At 43.6% G+C, this 20,610-nt stretch overlaps 1 protein-coding gene across 2 annotated transcripts in view; it reads left to right on the top strand.

The window, feature by feature from the left end:
• BRWD3 (bromodomain and WD repeat domain containing 3) overlaps nt 1-19,926 on the top strand; it is a 61,520-nt gene extending 41,594 nt beyond the window's left edge. Inside the window, exons 25-40 of one of the 2 annotated variants that reach the window (XM_075435899.1) lie at nt 232-339; nt 1,864-1,988; nt 2,222-2,304; nt 2,736-2,847; nt 3,191-3,252; nt 3,344-3,499; nt 4,192-4,312; nt 4,998-5,123; nt 5,213-5,291; nt 6,810-6,866; nt 7,380-7,520; nt 7,783-7,935; nt 10,642-10,805; nt 11,367-11,464; nt 11,994-12,146; nt 13,343-19,926. In XM_075435899.1, coding sequence (XP_075292014.1) covers nt 232-339; nt 1,864-1,988; nt 2,222-2,304; nt 2,736-2,847; nt 3,191-3,252; nt 3,344-3,499; nt 4,192-4,312; nt 4,998-5,123; nt 5,213-5,291; nt 6,810-6,866; nt 7,380-7,520; nt 7,783-7,935; nt 10,642-10,805; nt 11,367-11,464; nt 11,994-12,146; nt 13,343-14,124 — 2,520 coding nt within the window. In that variant the 3' untranslated portion in view covers nt 14,125-19,926. Of the gene's footprint in view, nt 1-231; nt 340-1,863; nt 1,989-2,221; nt 2,305-2,735; nt 2,848-3,190; nt 3,253-3,343; nt 3,500-4,191; nt 4,313-4,997; nt 5,124-5,212; nt 5,292-6,809; nt 6,867-7,379; nt 7,521-7,782; nt 7,936-10,641; nt 10,806-11,366; nt 11,465-11,987; nt 12,147-13,342 lie in introns of both variants that reach the window. The other variant, XM_075435898.1, reaches the window with a different exon arrangement.
• Nucleotides 19,927-20,610: the final 684 nt, after the last annotated feature.

Below are 20,610 nucleotides of genomic sequence, written 5' to 3'. Positions count from 1 at the left end.
TGCCTTCAGACAACCCTGCACACTTCTTAATGATCTCAAGTGTGAAAGCACCTAGCAGGTGCCACTTTGGGGGCTGATAGAAACATTTTTCAGGAGAAGGGTGCTTTATAATGAAATAAAGAAGTGTGCTGTATGTTCCAAAAAGGGTGATGCCGGACGTGTTTGTAGAAACAAACAGGAAGAGAACTATCAGTAAAATAAAATAATCTTTTCTTTTAATTTTCTTTTAAGATCATATACTTTAGGCAAGGCCATGAAGCTTATGTGCGGGCAGTAAGGAAGGCAAAAATTTACAGTATTAACATGCAAAAGCAACCATGGAACAAAATGGAACTCAGGGTAAGTTAAGCAATTACTTCAGAGAGCCGAATGCCTCTGTAACGTTAAATTGACATTAAAAACCAGTATGAAAAATATGAAGAAAGCATTACTTTAAATGTTAATATCAAAATTAAAATTGTAAATCTTAACATCAGTGTTTTCATTAACGCAAAGCCTTTACTTCTGTTCAGTTCCTGATAATAGGAAGCCAGGAGGATATTAAAGAAACTTTAGTGTGGGATTCTTGCCCGATAGGTTAAAAAATGTAGAATATTATATTAAAAAAAAGTCAGAGAGAGAGTAGTTAAGCACTGGAACAGGTTGTCTAGAGAGAGCATGGAACCTCCATCCCTGAAAACTTCTCAAAGCTTGTCAGGGCCAGCTCTGAGTGGTTTGATCTACCTTTGGTGTTAGCCCTGCCATAAGCAGGAGTTTGGACCTGGTGATTCTCAGGGATCACTTCCAACCCGAATTATTTGACAGCTCTGGTTTGTTGTTTTTTTTTTTTTTTAACACTAATCCATGCAGAACCCACCACTCAAAAGCTGCACTCCACACACTCTGCAGTGACCTGAACATCTAGGTTCTGCTGGTTGTTTGAAATGCTGTGGTAAGAAGACATCATGGCATAAAGACCTAACTGTATGCACAAGCTCTGTTAAGCAGTGGATCTAGCTAGGGATGTAATTGTATATGTCCTTAAATTCTTGGAAGGATAAGATGCTATCTTGCAACATATTTTTGCAAAGTAAAAGTATTATGGATTGCTTGGGTAGATTCTAGGTTTACATAATTCTGTTGATTTTTCTTACAATTTTTCTGTGAACCACTGAGTCCTGTAATACTTAATCCATAGTGTTGCCATATTTTTTTTTTGCTTTACTCGGATTTCATATCAAGAGAAGAGCGCATATATGTGTGAATATTCATATATATGCATGCCAGTCATTCAGTTAATGAAAATAATTGCTTTACTGGAAAAATACCCGGTTACTAGTCCAAAGTATGCAGTGATTCCAGCTGTAATCATCAAAGGCATCATCAGTCTGTAAGGCACAGGAAACAGCGTTTCACTTAGGATGGAGATCTTACCACTGGCTGAAGTCTGACAGGATGTGAACATAAAGACTATTGTTGAATTTCCACTTTAAGAGGAAGAATTTCCTTTTATTTCCCCTGAATGTTGCTGTGCAAGGGTGAGAGGCCCTGTGTTTGGTCAGGTGTAACCTTCGGTGCCGTCAGCGTGGTTAAAACCAGAGAGGGTATGTTCCTTAGAACCTCATTACAGAAGTTAAATAATTTGTGGGTATCCTGTTCACAAATCTACCAAGGAAATTAGCATGTTATATCTTTTTCGTTTCTTCTTTTTAAGATGACTGTGATTGATTTTCAGTATTTAGAAAAGAAAACTTTATGGGTGTAGTTACCTGGGCTGTAGAGTGGAAACAATTTGGTTTTTATTAATATATTTGATACTTTAACATAAATGTTTTTGTTTTTAGCAACTTAAAATAATACTGTTCCGTGCTTATTGATAAACAGGAACAAGAATTTGTGAAGACTGTAGGAATTAAATATGAAGTGGGGCCTCCTACGCTCTGCTGCTTGAAGCTTGCATTCCTAGATCCCATCACAGGCAAAATGACAGGAGAATCATTTTCCATAAAGTAAGTAACTGAAATGCTGATGACATTCTTCAAGAGATTTTCTTGCAGTCGAGAAGCTTCACCCCCCTCCTTTCTTTTTTCTCTTGCAAGGCATGATGATGGCATTAATTAATTAGTTATTACGCCAAACTTGAAAACAAAATGCATGAGATGTTGTGTTTGGAGACTGTCTGCATTGTACGTGTGGAACTATGTGGGTAATAGAAGCAATTTTTTTTGTCTGTTTTGTGAAGGTACCATGATATGCCAGATGTTATTGACTTCCTTGTGCTGCATCAGTTTTATAATGAAGCCAAAGAAAGGAACTGGCAAATAGGTGACTACTCTTTTTTACACTTTCATACTTGTTGCAACACTTCTCCAGCTGTTTAACAGAATACAGCGTCTGTGTTACATGAGGTAAAGGACTGTACCACACATGATATTGTAGCAATCATGGGGAACTTTATTTGATGTTTGCTACAATTCCTGCAGCAGAAAATAAAGAGGAATGAGAGAAACTGTTACAAGGCCTGTGATAACAGAGGAATGTCCTGTTGTAGTGTAATCTGAGGATTGAAGGCAGCTGTGACTAATTAACCAGAGATGTGAAAGCCTTTTCTTTAGGGGAAAGGCTTGAATTCCTGTAGTGCAAAGTGTAATAATTGAAGTAGTGCATTTTTGAAAGATGAAGCTGATTCTATAAAAAGAATTATTTAACAATTATTTACATTGTTCTTTTGCTGAATGCAATCTTTTTCTGTCTAGGGGATAGATTTCGCAGCATAATAGATGACGCTTGGTGGTTTGGAACTGTGGAGAGTCAGCAGCCTTTCCAGGCAGAATATCCTGATAGTTCCTTCCAGTGCTACTGTGTTCAGTGAGTATTTACATCGCTGTGAGGTGTCACACCTGTTCACAGGCTCTGGGTCTCCTAGATATTTGCACACAAATGTGTACATCAAGAACTAGGAACCTTTTTCCTATTTAAATAGGTAATCGGCCACTTTGTTTTTATTTATTTCGTTGTGAACTTATTCATAAATCAATGCATTTAGTGTAAACAGCAGTGCAGTGAATATATAGGAGACACGAGAAAAACAAGGAGTTGGAATGTAGCTAGTGACATGTCTTGTTTCTAAAAGGCATGACCTTTTGGTAGAGAAAAGGTTTGTCGTTGTATTCAGCTCTAACTTATGCATTTGAATGTATTTTTTTAATAGCTGGGACAACAACGAGAGAGAGAGGATGAGTCCGTGGGACATGGAACCAATTCCAGAAGGAAGTAAGTGTGTGTTCAGTTCATGTCTGTATACAAAGTAAAGAGTTTTTTTGCTACTGCTAGTACTTACTGTTGTTGAATTCTTCATATTTAGCTGCTTATCCAGAGGAGGTTGGTGCTGGAGTGCCTGTGACTCCAGACGAGCTGACAGCTCTTCTGTACAAACCCCAGGAAGGAGAATGGGGGGCCCATTCCAGAGATGAAGAATGTGAACGAGTGATCCGGGGGATTGAGCAACTCCTTTCCCTTGGTATGTTTGGAGAGAAAACGTGGAAGGATGAAGAATGTCAGCATGGTGGCACATGACTAAGAAGCAGATAGGGTGGTGTGTTGGCAGTTGGTGTGGACTGTGTGAAATGTGCTCAACTAAGTAATTGAAAAGAGCCTTTTAAATTTCATATGGTGTCTTTTCCAGTTTTACTCCCTTTTTTCTGGGGTTTAACCTGCTTACTTTCAAGTTAATGAGGATCCTCAGTGGGTCATACCTAAATATGAATGAGCAAAATATTGAGTTAAACCTCTCAAAAAACAACCAACAAGTCCTCACCAACAAACAAGTTGTAACTAGTTTGTAGCAGTTTAACAGCATGCTATGATTTAAATTCTGTCCTTTATTTATACACAGGACACGTCTGTATTCTTAGTTTATGTTGCTGGTTGTAGTATTCCTGATGTAAATGCATATGCCATGTTGCTTTGCAGCCATACAGTTGGCTGCTGGCATGCAAATCTCAGATGCAATACTTAAATAAAAAGTGCTTTTTCAAGACTAGTTAACAGATGGTACAAGAGAAAGAATCCTACTGTTTGGGTAATGCCGTATCTAGCTGTATTGCTTTTACTGAATTCTTAGAAAGAAAACACATTATAGGGAATCTCGTTACTGCTTTCTTTCTGATACCTTCTGGGGCATCTACATTATTTTGATCTTTTGTCTTTCAGACATTTCTAATCCCTTTGCTGTTCCAGTGGACCTTAGTGCCTATCCCATGTATTGCACTGTTGTTGCTTATCCAACTGACCTCACCACTATCAGGAGGAGACTTGAAAACAGGTTTTATAGGTCAGTTGGGTTTTTATTTGTTCGTAATCTACATTTACTATGTCCTTGCTGAGGACAGGATGTTTAGCTGAAAAGTACGTAATGCCACTTCAGCAATATGTTTCTTCGATGAGCCAACAGCATACGACCAGATTCTGCTTGGCCGTCGGCAAAGTGAGTCTTGCTGAATAATAATTTCTTTTGGCTGCATCGTTAAGGCAAAAGCTGGTCTTTCTGGATCTGGAGAGTATTTTTTGTCTAACATACTGAGCCTTACTTGCTTGTACTGCAGTTGCCAGAAGTGAGTAAAAGAGTGCTCTAAACTGGAAATCTCAGTTTTTCCAGTTAACCTGGGGATAGATAATGTCCTGCCCCCCCCCCCCCCCCCCCCGCCAGGTACCACTTTATCTCCAGGGCTTTCTCTAAGTGGGAACAGCCAGCAGTCTCCTTCAGTAGGTTCGTTTCCTCTTTCCACTCCATCCGTTGGTGGCTTGAAGCGGGACACCTTTCCTCCACAAAGCCTTCGCAGTCTGGCACACTGGGGCAGTCGGCAGCACGTGAACAGAAACCGCTTACCTTGGTCTCTGGCAGCCTGCCTCTCCTGCATCTGAACTACCCCGTTCCCTTCTGTACTGAGTAATCCTGAACTCAGAAGGCTAATAACGTACACCTTCCTGTCCATCCCTTTCCTTTTTTTTTTTCCCAGGAGAATCTCTGCCCTGATGTGGGAGGTACGATACATTGAACATAATGCCAGGACTTTCAACGAGCCAGACAGTCCCATAGTCAAAGCAGCCAAAATTGTAACAGATGTCTTACTTCGCTTCATTGGGTAGGCGTGTTTTTCACTTTACAGACCTGACATCTGGAGTTTCTGAGATATTTGATTACGTATTTCTGGGTTTTGTTATTGTCCTGCAGGGATCAGAGTTGTACTGATATATTAGAAATATATAACAAGGTGAAAGCAGAAGACCTAAGCAGTACTGATGAAGAGGAGGTAAGACCCTTAAGCCTGATCGTCAGAACCTCTTGCCTTTTTAAATTCAGCACCTGGGAGATCAGTGTTGAGTTTTTATGTTCTGGGCAGTTGCACTGGGTTGTTGAGATGAGGTCACTTGAGTTGCTCACCTGGGGCAATAAGCTCCCTTAAGTAAGTAAAAACAATTCTTGGAACTGCATATCTTTCATCTTCTCTCAGTACATGATGTTTTGTGTGAGGAAGTGTCAGGAAGGAAGGGGAGTAGGAGTGGGGGCTATTATTCACTCTGCTGAACCAGAAGGACAAGAGCTCTCCTATTGTCAGGGAGGCAGCAGAGCTGGTTTTCTTACGTCATTCTGTGTCGTTTCCTGTTAGTAGTACCATGGGGTGAAGCAACAGGTAGAAACCAGGTTAGATACCACTTCCTTGAACGTTTTCTCTCTTCTTGCACCCTCTCCTTACAAGCAGTTTGTAAACAGTTGGAAATGTGCTGTAGTTTCTGTTGCACAGAGGTAGCCTCTAATAGCCAAAGTCACTACATGAGCTAGTGTAAGATTTAGTGAGGGGGTCTCTGCCCACCTCCCTTCCCCAAGGCATACTCCATGTTGCAGTTTTGAAATATTAAACCTGATGCCACTTGAACACTTTTATGCTTATGGCTGGTGCTGTTGTCTTGGATTTGAGTTGAAACTTAAAATCTATACTACAATGTCATAATTTCATTACTGTTATAAAACTGAAGATACAATAACGGCATCTATTTTCACAGACTACTAAAAGAGTATTTTGAAGAAAATGAGGGATTTCCATGACTTAAATAGCAGACCCTCCTTTCCCAACTCCACCTTCTAGTGCCAGTTGTGAATCTCATCTGTTCCATGTCAAGCAGTGATCACAAGTGTCCAAAATCGCTGGCGTAGCGCCTGCCTTTCCCTCCAGCCTTCCAAAGAGCGCGTCTCAGTTTATGACTTGTTTCAAAAGAAGAAAGAAATTATTTTCAGGTTCTGTGTAGGAACTTTCAAGCAACCGCTTCTCCTCTCAAAATTAGTTATTTTTGATTAGTGGTAGAAAGCTGCGTACAAAGGAGGTTTTGTTCTAATTTCTAAATTCAGATTCTGAAAATAATATTCCATACACTTTATGTAAGTAAGGCGCTACATGAAACCTGGATAAACTTAGTACAGATGCTCAGGGCATGAACACTGAGGCAGGGGAGTACAGGTCTGCAAGACTGGGACTTAGCAGAGTCTTAAGGACTGAAAATAAACCATTCATATTTCTCACGTGTTTATATGTAATTTCTATGGAAGCAAATTTGGAAAAGAGATGAAACAGCTTATCCACCTATTTTTTTTTTTTTTTAAAGTTATGTCAGTTCTAGTTTAAAGCTAGTTTCTGTTTTGCTTGAACCATGCACTGCACTGGAGTAGTTTAAAATTGCATTTGTTGTTGTTGGCTGTTTGGTGTTCAACCCCTTTTCCATGGCTGCGGGCGCGTACGGGCGTACATGTGTGTGATCGTTACCGTTGCCTTTAGGTGGCAGAAGTAGACGTAGATTCAGACGCTCCAGGAACTTCCTCTGGAAAAAGACGAGTGAGTAAACCTTTCTGCTTGGTCTAGTGCGCGAAGGGAGATGGAGCAGGTACTGCAACACTCGATTAGGTCTGGAGTGGTTTAGATTTGCCATCGCCTGTAGTCTGTGGGAATTCAGTTGCACGTGTGGGTAAGTGTTGGCAGACTTAGGGAAGTCACTGTGTAGGAAAATCTACTTAAATGCTGAAGATTCTTTTTTTTTCTATTTAATTTGATTTGAAAGATTCAATCTTCAATCAGAATTGGTTGAAAGCTGACAAAACCACCAAGCCTGGATCTGAAATATTGCGTACCCCTCACGAGTTTCAGTGGTTTTGTGCTGCCAGCAACGGCGTGTTCTGCAGTTTGTGCACCGCCTGTTGTTGTGCCCTCAGCTATGCTTTAATCAAACTGCGAGTCTGTTTTTAACGGTGGAAATCTGCTCTGAATCATAGCGCTAGTAAATGAGTAGGAACTTAGAGTGAAAAATCTGAATGTTCTGAAAAACGATGAAATACATCTGTTTCCCTGCAGGTAAGACGACGAATAAAAAGACAGCCCATGAAAGCAAGTCCTGATGCTTGGAAGGAGCAATGCAAGCAGTTGTTAAACCTGATTTATGAGAGAGAGGACTCGGAGCCGTTTAGACAGCCGGTTGATCTCTTCTCCTATCCTGTAAGTGCAAATGCCGTATTCAAAATCACAAAAGCCTGTTGTTCATCCTTTGGCAAAACATCCGTGCTGGGCATGTTTCTAACCTCTCCCTCTCTGAGCTGGAGTGCACCATGTTCTGTGCACGGATGCTTGCAGAGGATTATCTGCAGCGACTCTCCAGAAGAAATAATTACTTGAGAGCCACTGTTGTGGATAAACACTTAGGTATTTTTATTGCTGTAGGATTTGACAGCCTTTATTATTTTCTTGCATATTCTCCCAGGATTATCGAGATATTGTAGACACTCCTATGGACTTCAGCACTGTGAAAGAAACCTTGGAAGCAGAAAACTACACTAGTCCCTTGGAATTCTACAAAGATATTCGTTTAATATTCTGCAACTCTAAAGCTTACACTCCTAATAAAAAGTCTCGAGTAAGTAAGAAATTTTAATCCTTTCCTTACAAAGACCCTGGCCCTACATGAATACAGTGCGTGAAATAAGGTCTATATCTGGAGAGCAAAGAACTGCTTTGTGAAATAAAAACAAGTAGCATATGTCAGTTCTGGGACCTATGGTTATAAATATGCTTTGTTCTGCTCGCGCAGATCACTTCTGAATTTCATTTTCATCTGAACTTTATGAACTTAAAGCTTCTGAGAAATTGTATGGTTACTGTTTGAATATTTGTAGCAGAAAACTGATCACCGGTTGCTTTTATTTTTCAATAATTTATTTCTGGAAACAAGGCTACCAGCTTCATAACTCCATATAGAAATAGTAGGATCTTTTTTAAATCTACTGTTAATGCAAGTATTATGCAATATTTTTACTGACAGCATTATGATACTTAATTTTTTGTCTAGTTTATTTAGTGTGCTTGGCAAGACTTTCGCACAGCGTTGGCTGTGTTTATCAGGTGCTAATCTTGCTTTTTCTGCATGCGGGAATAGGGAGTCTACTTAGGCAGAAAAAAATGTATTGGACTGGAGCCCTAAACAGGATATGGCAAGAGGGAAAGGGGAGATCAAAATATTAGAATGTAGATATTTTTATGAGCTAGGTAAAATGACGAAGAAGTGTACGACTGATCAGGTAAGTGTGGCTGTGTCTGCCACGTGTTCCTGGGCGGTACATTGCCTGCCAGCTTTTCCTAAGCTGCTGAATGGTCAAATGATTTTAAAATCTTCGCACATTTTGATAATATGTTGTTCAGAAGTTAGCGGGGGGACACAGATACAGTTTTGACTTACCACTGTTAATGCAAAATAGAATTCCAATGGTTGATGTCTTGCTGAAAGTAGAAAGAATTTTGGCTGTATTTCCAGACACTAAAGAGAATTGCTGTTGTAATGACATTATAATTATAAGGAAAAGATGCATGTTAAATAAGTTGTGACAAAATCTCATCACTGAGACACATTATTTAGCACAGATAATAATGCTGGTTGCAAAGTTGCCTAATATTTCTATGTAGAGATAGGAGCACTTATAAACTATTAAGATATGCGTGCTATTTGGGATCTGACTGCGATACTATTACTTAATGTGCAATAATGCATAGAATTTAATATTTCTGTAAAATTTTGATGTGGCATCTAAGGTGGTGTGACAGAGGATTTTATTATGCTAGGTGCTGTCAAGCAGGAGAAAGAGCAGAGTGTGGAGGGAGGAAGCAGGACGCTGTGTGGTGTTACTCGTCACTTGGGCAGGAGTCTTAGCTCACCAGTGGAATAACTACTACTGTGTTTTGCGTGAGCAGGACGGTGAGAGTAAGCTTGGAGCAGGATGGTGCTGTGGGAGAGGGGAACTCCAGCCGCGTGTTAGTGAGCATGAGAGAAAGCAGAAAGTTGCTGAAGGCAGATTGAACTCTTGGTGTTCAATAAAAGCTGAAAGGTGGGCTGTGGGTAGGCTCTGGAGGGAAGGATCTGTAACTTTTGCTCACTTTGTTAGAAAGGCAGTCTGTAGAGGACTGCAAGAAGACAGGTGATTTGAGGGTGTTTCTGTGTGCTTGGTGTCAGAGTGAACTTGGTGAGTTATTTGCCCTGCATGCTCCCTGGGAACTGCCCTGCATATTAAGAACTGAACAGCTTCGGAGTCAACTCCCAAATTAGCTTAATGGAGTGGCCCATCAACACCCATTTGCTTAAACACTGTGAAGTGCCTCGGTGAGGTGACCCGTGCTGGAGGGCTGGGGCACTCAGCTGGGCCTTCTGCCGCTGCGGGTTTGGCTGCTGCCAAACGCGTGCCGACGTCCTGAGGTTTCCCAGCCCATTTTACCATCTCCGCAACGGCATCCTGATGGGGGCAAGAAGGGCAGGGTGCTCCATACCAGAGCAAAAGAAAGAGACGTTGCTAAAATACAGGGTCTGGGCAAAAATGCGGTTATATGAACGTAAAGAAAACTCCATGTCGAAGAGATGTTATATTCAGACAGACTGCAGGGAATGGGGAGAGGTCTGAGGGTAAGGTGAGGATAACATCTTCTTGATGGTGTGGACGCAATTTTCAGAAGACTGGATGCAGCAGAAGGGTGTGGGTATGAGGAAGGAATCAACAACTTTGCTTTATTTATGCTGAGTTTGAAATATGAGTTTGTCAGAACTCCAACACATCCAAGATAAAATCTTGAACTGAAGTCAGTACAGTCTGAAATACTGGAATACTGGCTTACAGAAATCAGGAATGAGGACATTTTAGTTGGCTTCTGTGTGCAGCTCTATAGGGGTGATGTAAGGACTCGTCACTAGGGAATTAAAGCAAAAAACAAATGTGAGGGGACAGCAAAGTTCAATAGTTTTTTCCCTGGGTACTTTAAGTTACCTTATGGCATGCTTCCATGCCTTAAGGAGATTAAAAAAGGAGGCTATATTTCAGTAATCTAGATATCCATTTTCCTGTAACTCTGTAAATATTTAGCACTGTAAGTAATTAAATCCTTTTATGAAAACACTTTTGTTGCAAGGTGTGTGTACCGTGGAGGGAAATTATCCATAAAGAACTTCGTAGTTGAACATCACCCTGATTTTTTCTTTCATGCTACAAAGTCTGGGCATCTTTGCGATGATTTTTTTTTTTTCTTTTGCTGATCTTCTAGTTATTCAATTTCTAATAACTATGACCATGCTTTCTCACTCCAGATCTACAGCATGACACTTCGACTATCTGCCTTATTTGAAAATCATATGAAAAACATAATCTCCGAGTACAAGTCAGCAATGCAATGTCAGAAGAGGAAGAGGCCCCGGTACCGAAAACGGCTAAGAAGCAGTAGCAGTTCGCCATCCACTAGCAGGGCGTCTAGGTAAGGCAGCGGTCGTGAGACGGGCTGTCGGTCTCGTTTGGATGGCAGTGGTAGACAGGCCTTCGTGAATAAGCAGTCTGTAACAGTATTGCTCGTTTCCTGATGCGGTTGCTCTTTCGGGTGATAAAATCATGAGCTCAAATTCCGTGCTCCATTGGTACTTTGTGCATAATTCTGGTAAGCGAAAGACTATATAATTAGAAGTATTCCTTCTGGAGAAAATGGAGGAGCATGATTCTTTCTGCCTTTGTTTAGTAACTGTTGAAAAAGTGTTGTATAATACTGTTCTGACTTCTATATGACACATTGTCTGAGTAAACTGTGTGTTTGCTTTAACAGGCAAGATAACATTTTGTTCTTGCAAACTCTCATGCCTTTATCAAACAGAATGATATGGTCATTATTTTTAGTATTACTGCTCCTGGGCAAGCACTGGGAAGAGATCGACTGTGTTACGCATTTCCTGCAAACAACCAAGGCACTTTGCAGGGGAAACTGGTTTTGTGTTTGAGTCTTTTGGTACTAACAGTTTCATCTCTTTGGGATATTTTGTGTCTTCAGCCCAAAAGGGAAACAGAAGCAAATGAAGATTCAACCTAAACCCAACCAGAATACCTCACTGCCTTTGACTAGGACAAATTCTTCAGTTTCATCTCACGGTGAGGAGGAATTTTCTAAAACGCATCCTTTCTTTTGCAGCACCTTGTGTGTGCAGAGTGATGAAAAAGCTGAAGGATATTTAGTGTTCAGTTTAAACTTTTATTCATGAGACACACACAAAACCCACCTGTTGAAAGAGCAAGTAGCAAGGTCGTGTAAATACGTTGTCTGTGGACTGGGTTAGCTGAACCTGGCCCTCCAGCTGTTGGCAAGTTACTGGTAAGGGTCAGAGAGCAGGGAACCTGTGTCTGTCCTTGGTAAGAATAAATTTGGTGACAAGAGCCTGGACTGCCTGTATGCGGGCTGCTCTCATACAGCGTCAGGAATACGGTAAGCTTGCGCTGGGTTACACTGCGGAGGAAGCGGTCTCTTCATGACTGCAGAGGCCGCGTGGTGAGATTAACCTCCTGCCTTGGGCTGTTAACTCAGGGGGTACAAAACTTCCCCAAAACGCCTTGCGTTACAACCCTGTAAATAGAGGATAAAAGTTACGCTGTCACATTAGCGGTGTCCTGTCTGAAGTTTCAGATACAGCAGAAGAACCTCTGGGTTCAGCCACTGGCGAAGAGATGGAAGGCCAGCCATCTTCCTCAGGCTCGAATGCACAGAACCGAAGTGGGAATGCCATTGATCCAGGGAAAAGTAGACCAGTCAGGAGTAAATCTACACCAGTGAAACAAGGTGAGAAATAATAAATGTTCTGTTCTTTGAATGAGTAGTTTCACCAGAAATGAAAGGCATTACTTCTGTCTGATGCTCACGACATTGTTGCCCGAGTCTAGCATTATACTATATCTCCAAACCATACTAAAGAATTGAATTTACCTTACCTCTTACGGTTCTGTGGTCACTTGGCAGAAGTGTGGCATGCACATCATGCCACATGCACTCCAGTGAAGTCCTTTAAAATTTCTCCAGATGCAAAAGCTTGATTGCTGTTAAATTTCTTGAGAATTACAGTTCCTTCAGGAGTACAAAAAGGCAAACCAAACCAAAAGAATTCCCACCCCAAAACCTTGTCCTTTCATTAATCAAGTTGAAACCAAAGATGAAAAAAAGTTTTTAAAAAATTTAAATATTTTTATCATAATCAAGGCTAAGTTGTTGTCGTTAGAAAGGAAGCACTGTTTGAAAACTGGTACTTTGTCTCTGGGACATGTTAATCAGACTTTCCACTGAGGTAGGCGTCGAATGAGCACTGGTCGAAACCCTGAAGCCTTTCTCAACTCCGTGCTACTGTGCTGTAGCAGTGCTGTGTGATGCAGGTGAGCTTTTCATGTCCCATGTTAAAAAAGATATTCAGTCTTCACTGTCAGATTTGTAACTCTGCAAGCAATGTAGCATTGTGGGTCCCAAGCCAGCAGGATGCTTTATGTATTTTTAAGTTAAGGTGTTCAGCAATCCTAGCGAGCTTCCCCGGGTTCTTTACTGTCTTGAAATTGTGTTCCCTGCACTAAGCCATTTGAGAACGTGCATTTGATAGGGAATAAATACTGCTTGCAGAGTGTTATTTCAATGTAGGTAGGTTTGAAATTGATTTTAGGGTGCCAAGGCAGAAAAAACTCTAGGCAGGATGTTAGGTGTCTGTGTCTAACCTAGTCACTCTGGGTTCCTTTTATGGACTGGATCTTCACTGAACTCTTAGTCAAGAGAGCTTGCAGTCCTCGCTTCCAGATAAGATGAACTACATTTACTTTGTCTGATAAATTTTCCCCTTAGAGCACCTGTTTGTCTCCACAGCACATAAAGGTCACCTGTGGTGAGTAGCTCGGGGCTGGAGCATCCTCAGAGGCAGGCGTGGGCAATCCTGCTGCTTGTGTCCTGTTCGGCTCAGGCGTGACGGTGGTAACCGACAGCGTTGTTTTGTGTTTGCGTAGATCACTCTCCTGATGGACCACTTACAAACGGGGATGGCAGAGAACCTCGGACCGGAGTCAAGAGGAAGTTACTAAGCGCATCGGAAGATGAGCGTCTGGAGGAGGCCGAGGAAGAGGAAAAGAAGAGAGAGTTAAAGGAAAAATCTGGTTTGTCTTCCTCAGAAAGTGGGGAGTCGGGATCCAGTTCAAGTTCTGAAAGCAGAAGCGGCTCCGATTCAGACTCTGAATCAACGTCTAGAACAGATCAGGATTACATTGACGGAGACCATGACTACAGCAAAGTTGTGCAATCCAAAAAACCCAAACGAAAAATCAAACGGAAAATCACCGGTGGGAAGCGGAATTGGCAGGGCCGAGGGACAGGGAGGAGGGGTAGATGGGGGAGGTGGGGGAGATGGAGCAGGGGGGGACGAGGCGGTAGAGGCGGAAGAGGCTGCGGCAGAGGAAGAGGTGGCGGCAGGGGAGGAAGAAGAGGCCGAGGAGGCCGAGGAGCCTCGCGAGGAGCCACCAGAGCGAAACGCGCCCGAATTACGGATGATGAATTTGAAAACCTGTTTGGAGGACAATTTGGTGAAAGCGTGTTTGGAGGGCGATTCAGCAGACCGCCTCGGATCAGAACGAGGAACGAGGGCAGGAGAACCGTCTTGTACAACGACGATTCTGATAATGACAATTTTGTGCACACCGAGGATCCTTTGAACCTTGGTACTTCCAGGTCAGGCAGGGTGCGGAAAATGACAGAAAAAGCCAGGGTCAGCCATCTCATGGGATGGAATTATTGACAGATAAAAAACCTTTTGGAACAATTTTAAAAGAACTTCAATGGCCTTCTACTGCAGGGATTTTACCAGAAAAATCTACCAAGCAAGTTGTGCGGGGACTCCACTCACGTTTCACAGTGGTGCTTTTCCATTCTGTCAGTTTGCGTTTGTTTCCACACTTCAGATCGCCACACTTCATTGGTCAAAGCAAGCCTTATTCATTAGGCCTTAAATTGCAGAAATTCTTCCCCACGCACTACAGGTTCATCACATTAAAGAGGCTTCCAGCTTCTCGATACGAACGTGACGTTTGGAGTCACGACGGTGACTTCTCTCCCTTGTTTTGTTTTTGTATTATAGAAATAGCACCTTCTTACAGAGTTTTTATGTGGTCTCTGCCATAAATCCTTATACACAGTAATAATTATAACTTTTGCACAATACACCAATCCTAAAGGCAGCTATAAAATGTTTACAGTTTCTATATTGTAAGAAGGATCTGGATTATTTTAATCTTCCCAGGCCAAACGTTCATGAATTGTGCTGAACTGAAGTATGTCTATACTACAGTTAGGGGGGTCCTGATGTGCTTTCTATCGGTTCTTTATTCGTGTAAAAAGTGACAAAGGGTTGGTGCCTTGTAAATATGTAGCAAACCTTTGATGTGGTGTGTCCTATGTGTGCATTAACTTTATTAAAAAGAGAATACTTGAGAAGTATGAATATCTAGACAAAAGGTGCCAAATGCAAAAGTTACTTGCATCTATTTTCTTTTTCTCCTCTCATATTTTTATAGTATTAATAGAGATTGTGCAGCTAAGGGGTAACTTCAACATTTGAAAGGTTCCTCCTCTTCAAAGCATAACGTGATTTTTAATAGTAGCTCAGCTACCTCTATTTACAACTACTGGAAACTTAAAAGAAAATAGATGCTATTATTCCGTACGTGTTGAAGAAGAGGCAAGAAGGAGCGTGGAGGGATGGAATTGCTCGCGAAGCTGTAGACTAACCAGATCTTCCTGACGTTGGCACGGCAAAAAGAAAGCGAAGCAGTTGTCAGCGTTGTCGGCAGCGCCGTGTTTTCAGCAGGCGGGGATTTGTCTGCGCAGCTCGGCCGACCGCCTCCCGCGCGGTTCTGCTGCCCCTGGCTCGGAGCAGATCTCTGCTTGGTGTCCTCTGCCCCGGGGAGGTGACGAGGGAGCTGGACGGAGCTCCAGCGCCGGGGCTCACGTCCTCCAGACGGACTCTTGGATCGCAAGCTTCCAGAAGAGGGTTCGTGTTGCACTGTGCTCTTCTTATCCCGACAAATGCTAACTTGAAAACAGGAACGGCTTTGGTAGCGACAGTACAGTACGCGACGGCGCGTGTGGTCTTGCTCCTCGGTGAACAGAAGGTGTTCGGCGTGGGCTGAGCCGGGACGAGCGGCCTCTTCCATCGCGGGGTCTGGCTGGAATGCGGATGGGACTTCAGCTGTCTCCCGTTGCCTGAACCGATCTGGCAGCTCTGGCCTGGTCAAGAGAGTGAGTGAGATTGCGCAGAGAGAACAAACGAAAACAGAGACGAGAAAGTTTTGGTGGAGTTTTTCAAGATTTTTTTTTTTTTTTTTTAAGCTTTCATCCAATATCCTTCAGTTCTTCTGTGCACAGCTTGGTCAATAATTCTGGAAAACCTCAGGCAGCAAAGAGTGACCCATGTATATTCTCAGATGCAGAAGGAATTTAATTTTTGACTTTCTATATTAAGCACTAGCTATTTTATCTCGCTTTCCAAAAATTCTAGTTAGGCGCAAAATGACTTGAAAAAATGCAGAGGTTTAGTTTTGTGACGGAGGGAGAGTATATCCTAAATTGCTCAGAGCATTAAGATGAGTTTATGGTACAGTACAAAAATCACACTTTTAATTTTGTAAGGAATGTTTTGAGTCGGCCGTTACCCATTCCTGGACTTGATTCAGTTGTGTTTTGATGGGGGGGAAAAAAAAACACAAAGTGCAGAGGCTCTCCTAGTTCTGCGTTGGGCTTTAAAATATAAACACCTGTCCTGTCATCTCTCTCATATATATGTATATATATACACGCATATATATTTATAAGAAATGTATTATTTCTTTGACTGATCGGTCCTTCTACATATGGTAACCAGGAATAGCATGTATGCCTCAGTCCATAGTCGGAGTCACACCCCTCGTAGACCAGTCCCGTTGCGCTGATGTAAACACTATGGGTTCTGTTCTAAAGCCTGAAAACCTTGAAATGCAAAAGAAATGCTTTTCATATATTTCTGACTGGCCGAAGATCCACTTACTTATTTATTTTGTGTAGGGGTTGGGGAGAGATAAAGCGCGTGGATTCCAGAGAAATCATTTTATAAGTTTGTGTATTTTAGCAGCAATTAGAATAATATTAAATATGTTCTTAAATGTATCTTTTCTATGTAATGAAGTACTGTGAAGATAACGGTGAAGCATCACTTTGCTGTGGCGTAAGTATTAATCAAATGCGTTACCTGACGAAGAGCTAGACAGCAGGGTGTGCTAGACAACAGAACTATTGCTTATTGTAAAAAAAAACAAAAAACAAAGCTTTTTTTGTGCATGAGAACCTTTTGTAAGCATGGAAGAAATAACTTGGTTTTAGAGATGTTATTTTTACTTGGTTTTGTATCGGGATTCTTCCTCTGAGTTGGGCAGTTGATTTCTCATAGCTTCATTCTGTGGAATAATTCTAATTCCGTAGTAACTTGGACACTTTCTCTCAGAACCCAGATCCTATCAGGAGCCACTTACGGTCATGGGAGACTTAGGATCAACCCAGCAGGTGGAGCAGAAGCAGTAAAATGATCTCAGCCTTGTACCGTCTCGCTCCCCGGTCCCAAAGCTGGTGCTCAGGCAGCGTCTGGCGAGGCTGCCGAGCCCCTGGCAGGCTGTGCTGCCCGGCGTGGGGCAGAGCCGGGACCGCGCTCCCTCTCCTTCCACCCGTATCAAAAAAACTCTGAAATTCTGCCCGAGAAAAGGATTTGAAGGTCTGATCGTGTATCAGATTCCTGAGGGCTAGCCGGGTGCGTGGGCAGGCCAGGGTTCCTCTGCTGCTGTAGGATGAATTCGAGGGCGTTGGGAGACGCCTCGGGAAGCGGGGCTCGCGCCCCAGCGCCTTCGCCCGCCGCAGCGCCCGCGCCCCGCGATGCCGACGGGGCTGAAGGGCCCGCGTGCGTCGTCGCTCTCGGAGTTCTCCCGGCCGCAGCCCTGCCGCCTGCAGCACTGCCGTTTCTTCCCGGCCCGGGGCGTGAGCAGCGGAGCTCGGTTTGCGGTAGCGATGTGCTGCCGGCTCGCTTCAGCCCAAACTTCGCCTGCTCGGTGTTTCCTCTGTCGCCTTTTTGTTTCTCTCTTTGCCGCGCTCTGCCTCTCTTCTTCGGCTTCCCTGTATTGCCCCCGTAGGTTGCTTAGGATGCTGTTTGGAAACTTCTAAGATCTTGATGAATTTTATTTCAGCTAGACTAGAAGGTTTGGTTCTACCCCTCTTTTTCCCCAAGACTTTCCATATTTTTAGTCTCTGCCTTACTTTGTTCACTAGCAATGTTCGGAGGTGGATTTGGCAAAGATGGAAAGTTTGAGGGCTGGCGTCTTGGCTGCTCTGCGCCGACAGCTCAACGCGTCCGGCCCGGCTGCGGGGAGGCACGGGACAGGGCTGCTCCCATCCCTTAGCGCGCCCGCTCCCCGCCTGCTGCCTTCCTCCTCTCCTCGCTTGCTGTCTCAACTGTGGCAGACGGAACCCTTGCAGAAGTCGCGTGCTTCCAGGCTCACCAGATTTCTGTTGTCAATAACCCATGGAACTTGTACGTTGAGGCTCGCGCTTGATGGGTCTGGGCAGCTCCATCACTCCTCTCTTCTCTTCCCATCACTCCTTCCTCCGTGAAGTAACCAGAGCCACCCCCTTTAGCCCAGTCGACCCCACCCTGTGGATGAATAAGCTAAATATAGTCACGAAGAAATAATCTGTGGAGGGGGTTTTGGCTGCTTGACATTTTGCGTCCTGTTGCGTATTTTGTTTTTCCCTGGGCGCTTTCTTCAACGTACACCGCGGCCGCCGCTCCCGTGCCGAAGCGGAAAGGCTGTGCAGTGCCTAGAGCGCTGGGAAGAGCTGACACCGGGTGCGTGGTCGAGAGAGTCCTCAAGTAATCTAAAGAAATGGGGAAAGACCAAATATAATGTGTTGCTTTTGACAATGTTTGGAGGCTCTCTTGGCCGCAAAAAGCAAGGTGGACCATGGCCAGCGTTTGCAAAGGCTGCTCCTGGGCGTCTCTGGGTGCTTCAGTCAACTGCTCAAAATCACGCGGTATTAATGTCAGAAAATCAGTTTCAATCACTAATTTTTGGTAAGGACTTGATGCGTATTTCGTCTTGAATCCGAGCGGCGAGCGACAGGGAGAACCGAGTAGCTGTAGGGGTAGGGATGTCTTGGCAGCCCTGGCTTGGGGGGTCCCGCTGTCGTCGGTCTGCGTCCCGCGTTTGGTGGTTTAAACGTGTGTCTGCGTGTTTACATTTCTGGGTTTTATTTTTCTTTGTAAAACCATCGTGCAGAGTTCTGTAAAATGCTAATTATTTATGTGCTAGACTGAAGGAGCAGTTAACAATCCAAGGAGAAATCTCTATTTAGTCCCGTAGGGAGCTGTCATTGTGTTCTTACATGTATTATAGAACATTACCGCGCATGCGCCATAGATCATTTTCAAATATTCGTGTATCAGAGGTTTACACATTGAAGAAAAAACAAACCTCCTTTATGTACAGTAAGTAACAGCCTGCAAAATTTAGTCTCAAAGTTGTCTTTTTTAGCATTAGCAATGCAGAGACCTGTTGGAAGCTTGTACATTTTTAATACGTCATGTTCAGCCCACAGCAAATGTATGCAACTGCGCGATGAATCCCTGAAAAATCCGATTTCCAGTGGAATTGCTGTCACAGCCTTAACTCTAGCGTTATAAAAATGGTGCTTAAATACGTTTCTGTGCATGGATGTGGGTACCCGATCAGAGCGGGTGAGAATTCCAAGTCAAAGCGAGCAGCGTAGCGCGTTAGCACTGCTGCGAGATAACCGCAGCCACGGCTGGGAACGGGCAGGCGTGTGAATAGGTGGGAAATCCCGAGACCCTCGGACAACGACGAGCGGTTTCGCAGCTGTCGGTGTTCGGAACGGGCAAGCCCCGCGTCTCTTCGCGAGGCGGGGGTCCGGCGGCGGCGGTCGCAGGAGGGGCTGGCGGTGCCGCCCGCCTCGCTGGCGGCTGCGGGTGGAAGCCAAAGCTGCGGTCGCTCTTCCTCGAAACGCCGCCCCGGCGAGCGGCAGCGGCTCGGGGCGCAGTCGGAGATCAAAGTCTGGGGGTGATTTTTCCGTAGAAATACTAACACGGGCTCTTCGTTCCTCCATGACTCGTTAGAGCAGCCTTCATTTCGAAATACCAGTTGGCGTCGGAGCGGTGAACTCCACGTGCTTTAGGCTCTACAGTTCAGCTTCTGGATGATTTAAAATACACAAAAATGCACAAAACTATGAGAATTATGTCTGCTTTCTATATTGGTTATTATTTTTTTTTTTTTCAGGTGATATTTATGCCCATATCTTCACATCCGCTATCTCAGGTCCCTTTAAATGAATACTGCAGGGATTTTGATGCCACTCGTTGGCAGACCAAATGTAATATTTATATGCAATGAGCTGTTAGTTTTTGTATTGTACAAATGTAAATTTGTAAAGATTTTTTTCTAGAGTTTTTTTGAAGTCACTTATGTAATCTAGGATGTTTCATTTTCCAGCTGTGGGATTGTCTTAATAAAAAAAAAAAAAAGAAGATAAACTCTTACTTTGGTTTTGCATTACTTACTGAACAGTTTAGACATTAAAAAAGACAAAAAAAAGTTTTACATTGAGTTTTCAACATAAAAGAAAATCACTTTTTGATTCAACTGGGTCATTTTATACTTATAAAAATGGTAACTTTTATAAACTGGATATAGGAACTTTTATAAGCTGTGCAGATCGCGAGCAGCGTGGGATGGAGACGGTCGCCTCGGCCGCAGGCAGGCGCGAGGCCTCGCTGTCGCCCGAGTCGTCATCCGAGCCGGCGCCAAAATTCCGTTTTCAGGGGCCGAAGGAGGGGAACAGCTTTAGCAGGCGTTGGGGTGATGGGTGGGCAGCCAGGCTTGCTGATCTTAGAGATCTTCTCCAACCTTAATGATGCTACGATTTCAGTGCCGCTGCGGGACACGGGAGATTCAACTCGGGGCGAAGCTTGTGCCTGGTTTTAAGGGGTATTTAATGCAAAACAAAAAACCGCTCCTGTTCCATCGCTGTTCTTGCCCCCTTGTTAATTAGTGGTGATAATACTGTTTAAACAGGGTTTTCCTTACCCAAGCGGTGCCTGCGGCGGGGCCTCGGCTGGGGCTGCTCTCGCCCGCAAGCGCTCACCCTGTGAGGTTGACCCCGTGCGAGCGGGGAGGGCTTGGGGACGGCTGCG

This window comes from Opisthocomus hoazin, chromosome 14, assembly GCF_030867145.1.
Source record: "Opisthocomus hoazin isolate bOpiHoa1 chromosome 14, bOpiHoa1.hap1, whole genome shotgun sequence".
Lineage (NCBI taxonomy): Eukaryota > Metazoa > Chordata > Aves > Opisthocomiformes > Opisthocomidae > Opisthocomus > Opisthocomus hoazin.
The sequence above is the reverse complement of the archived record's forward strand: the minus strand, read 5'-3'. Positions and strand labels throughout refer to the sequence as shown.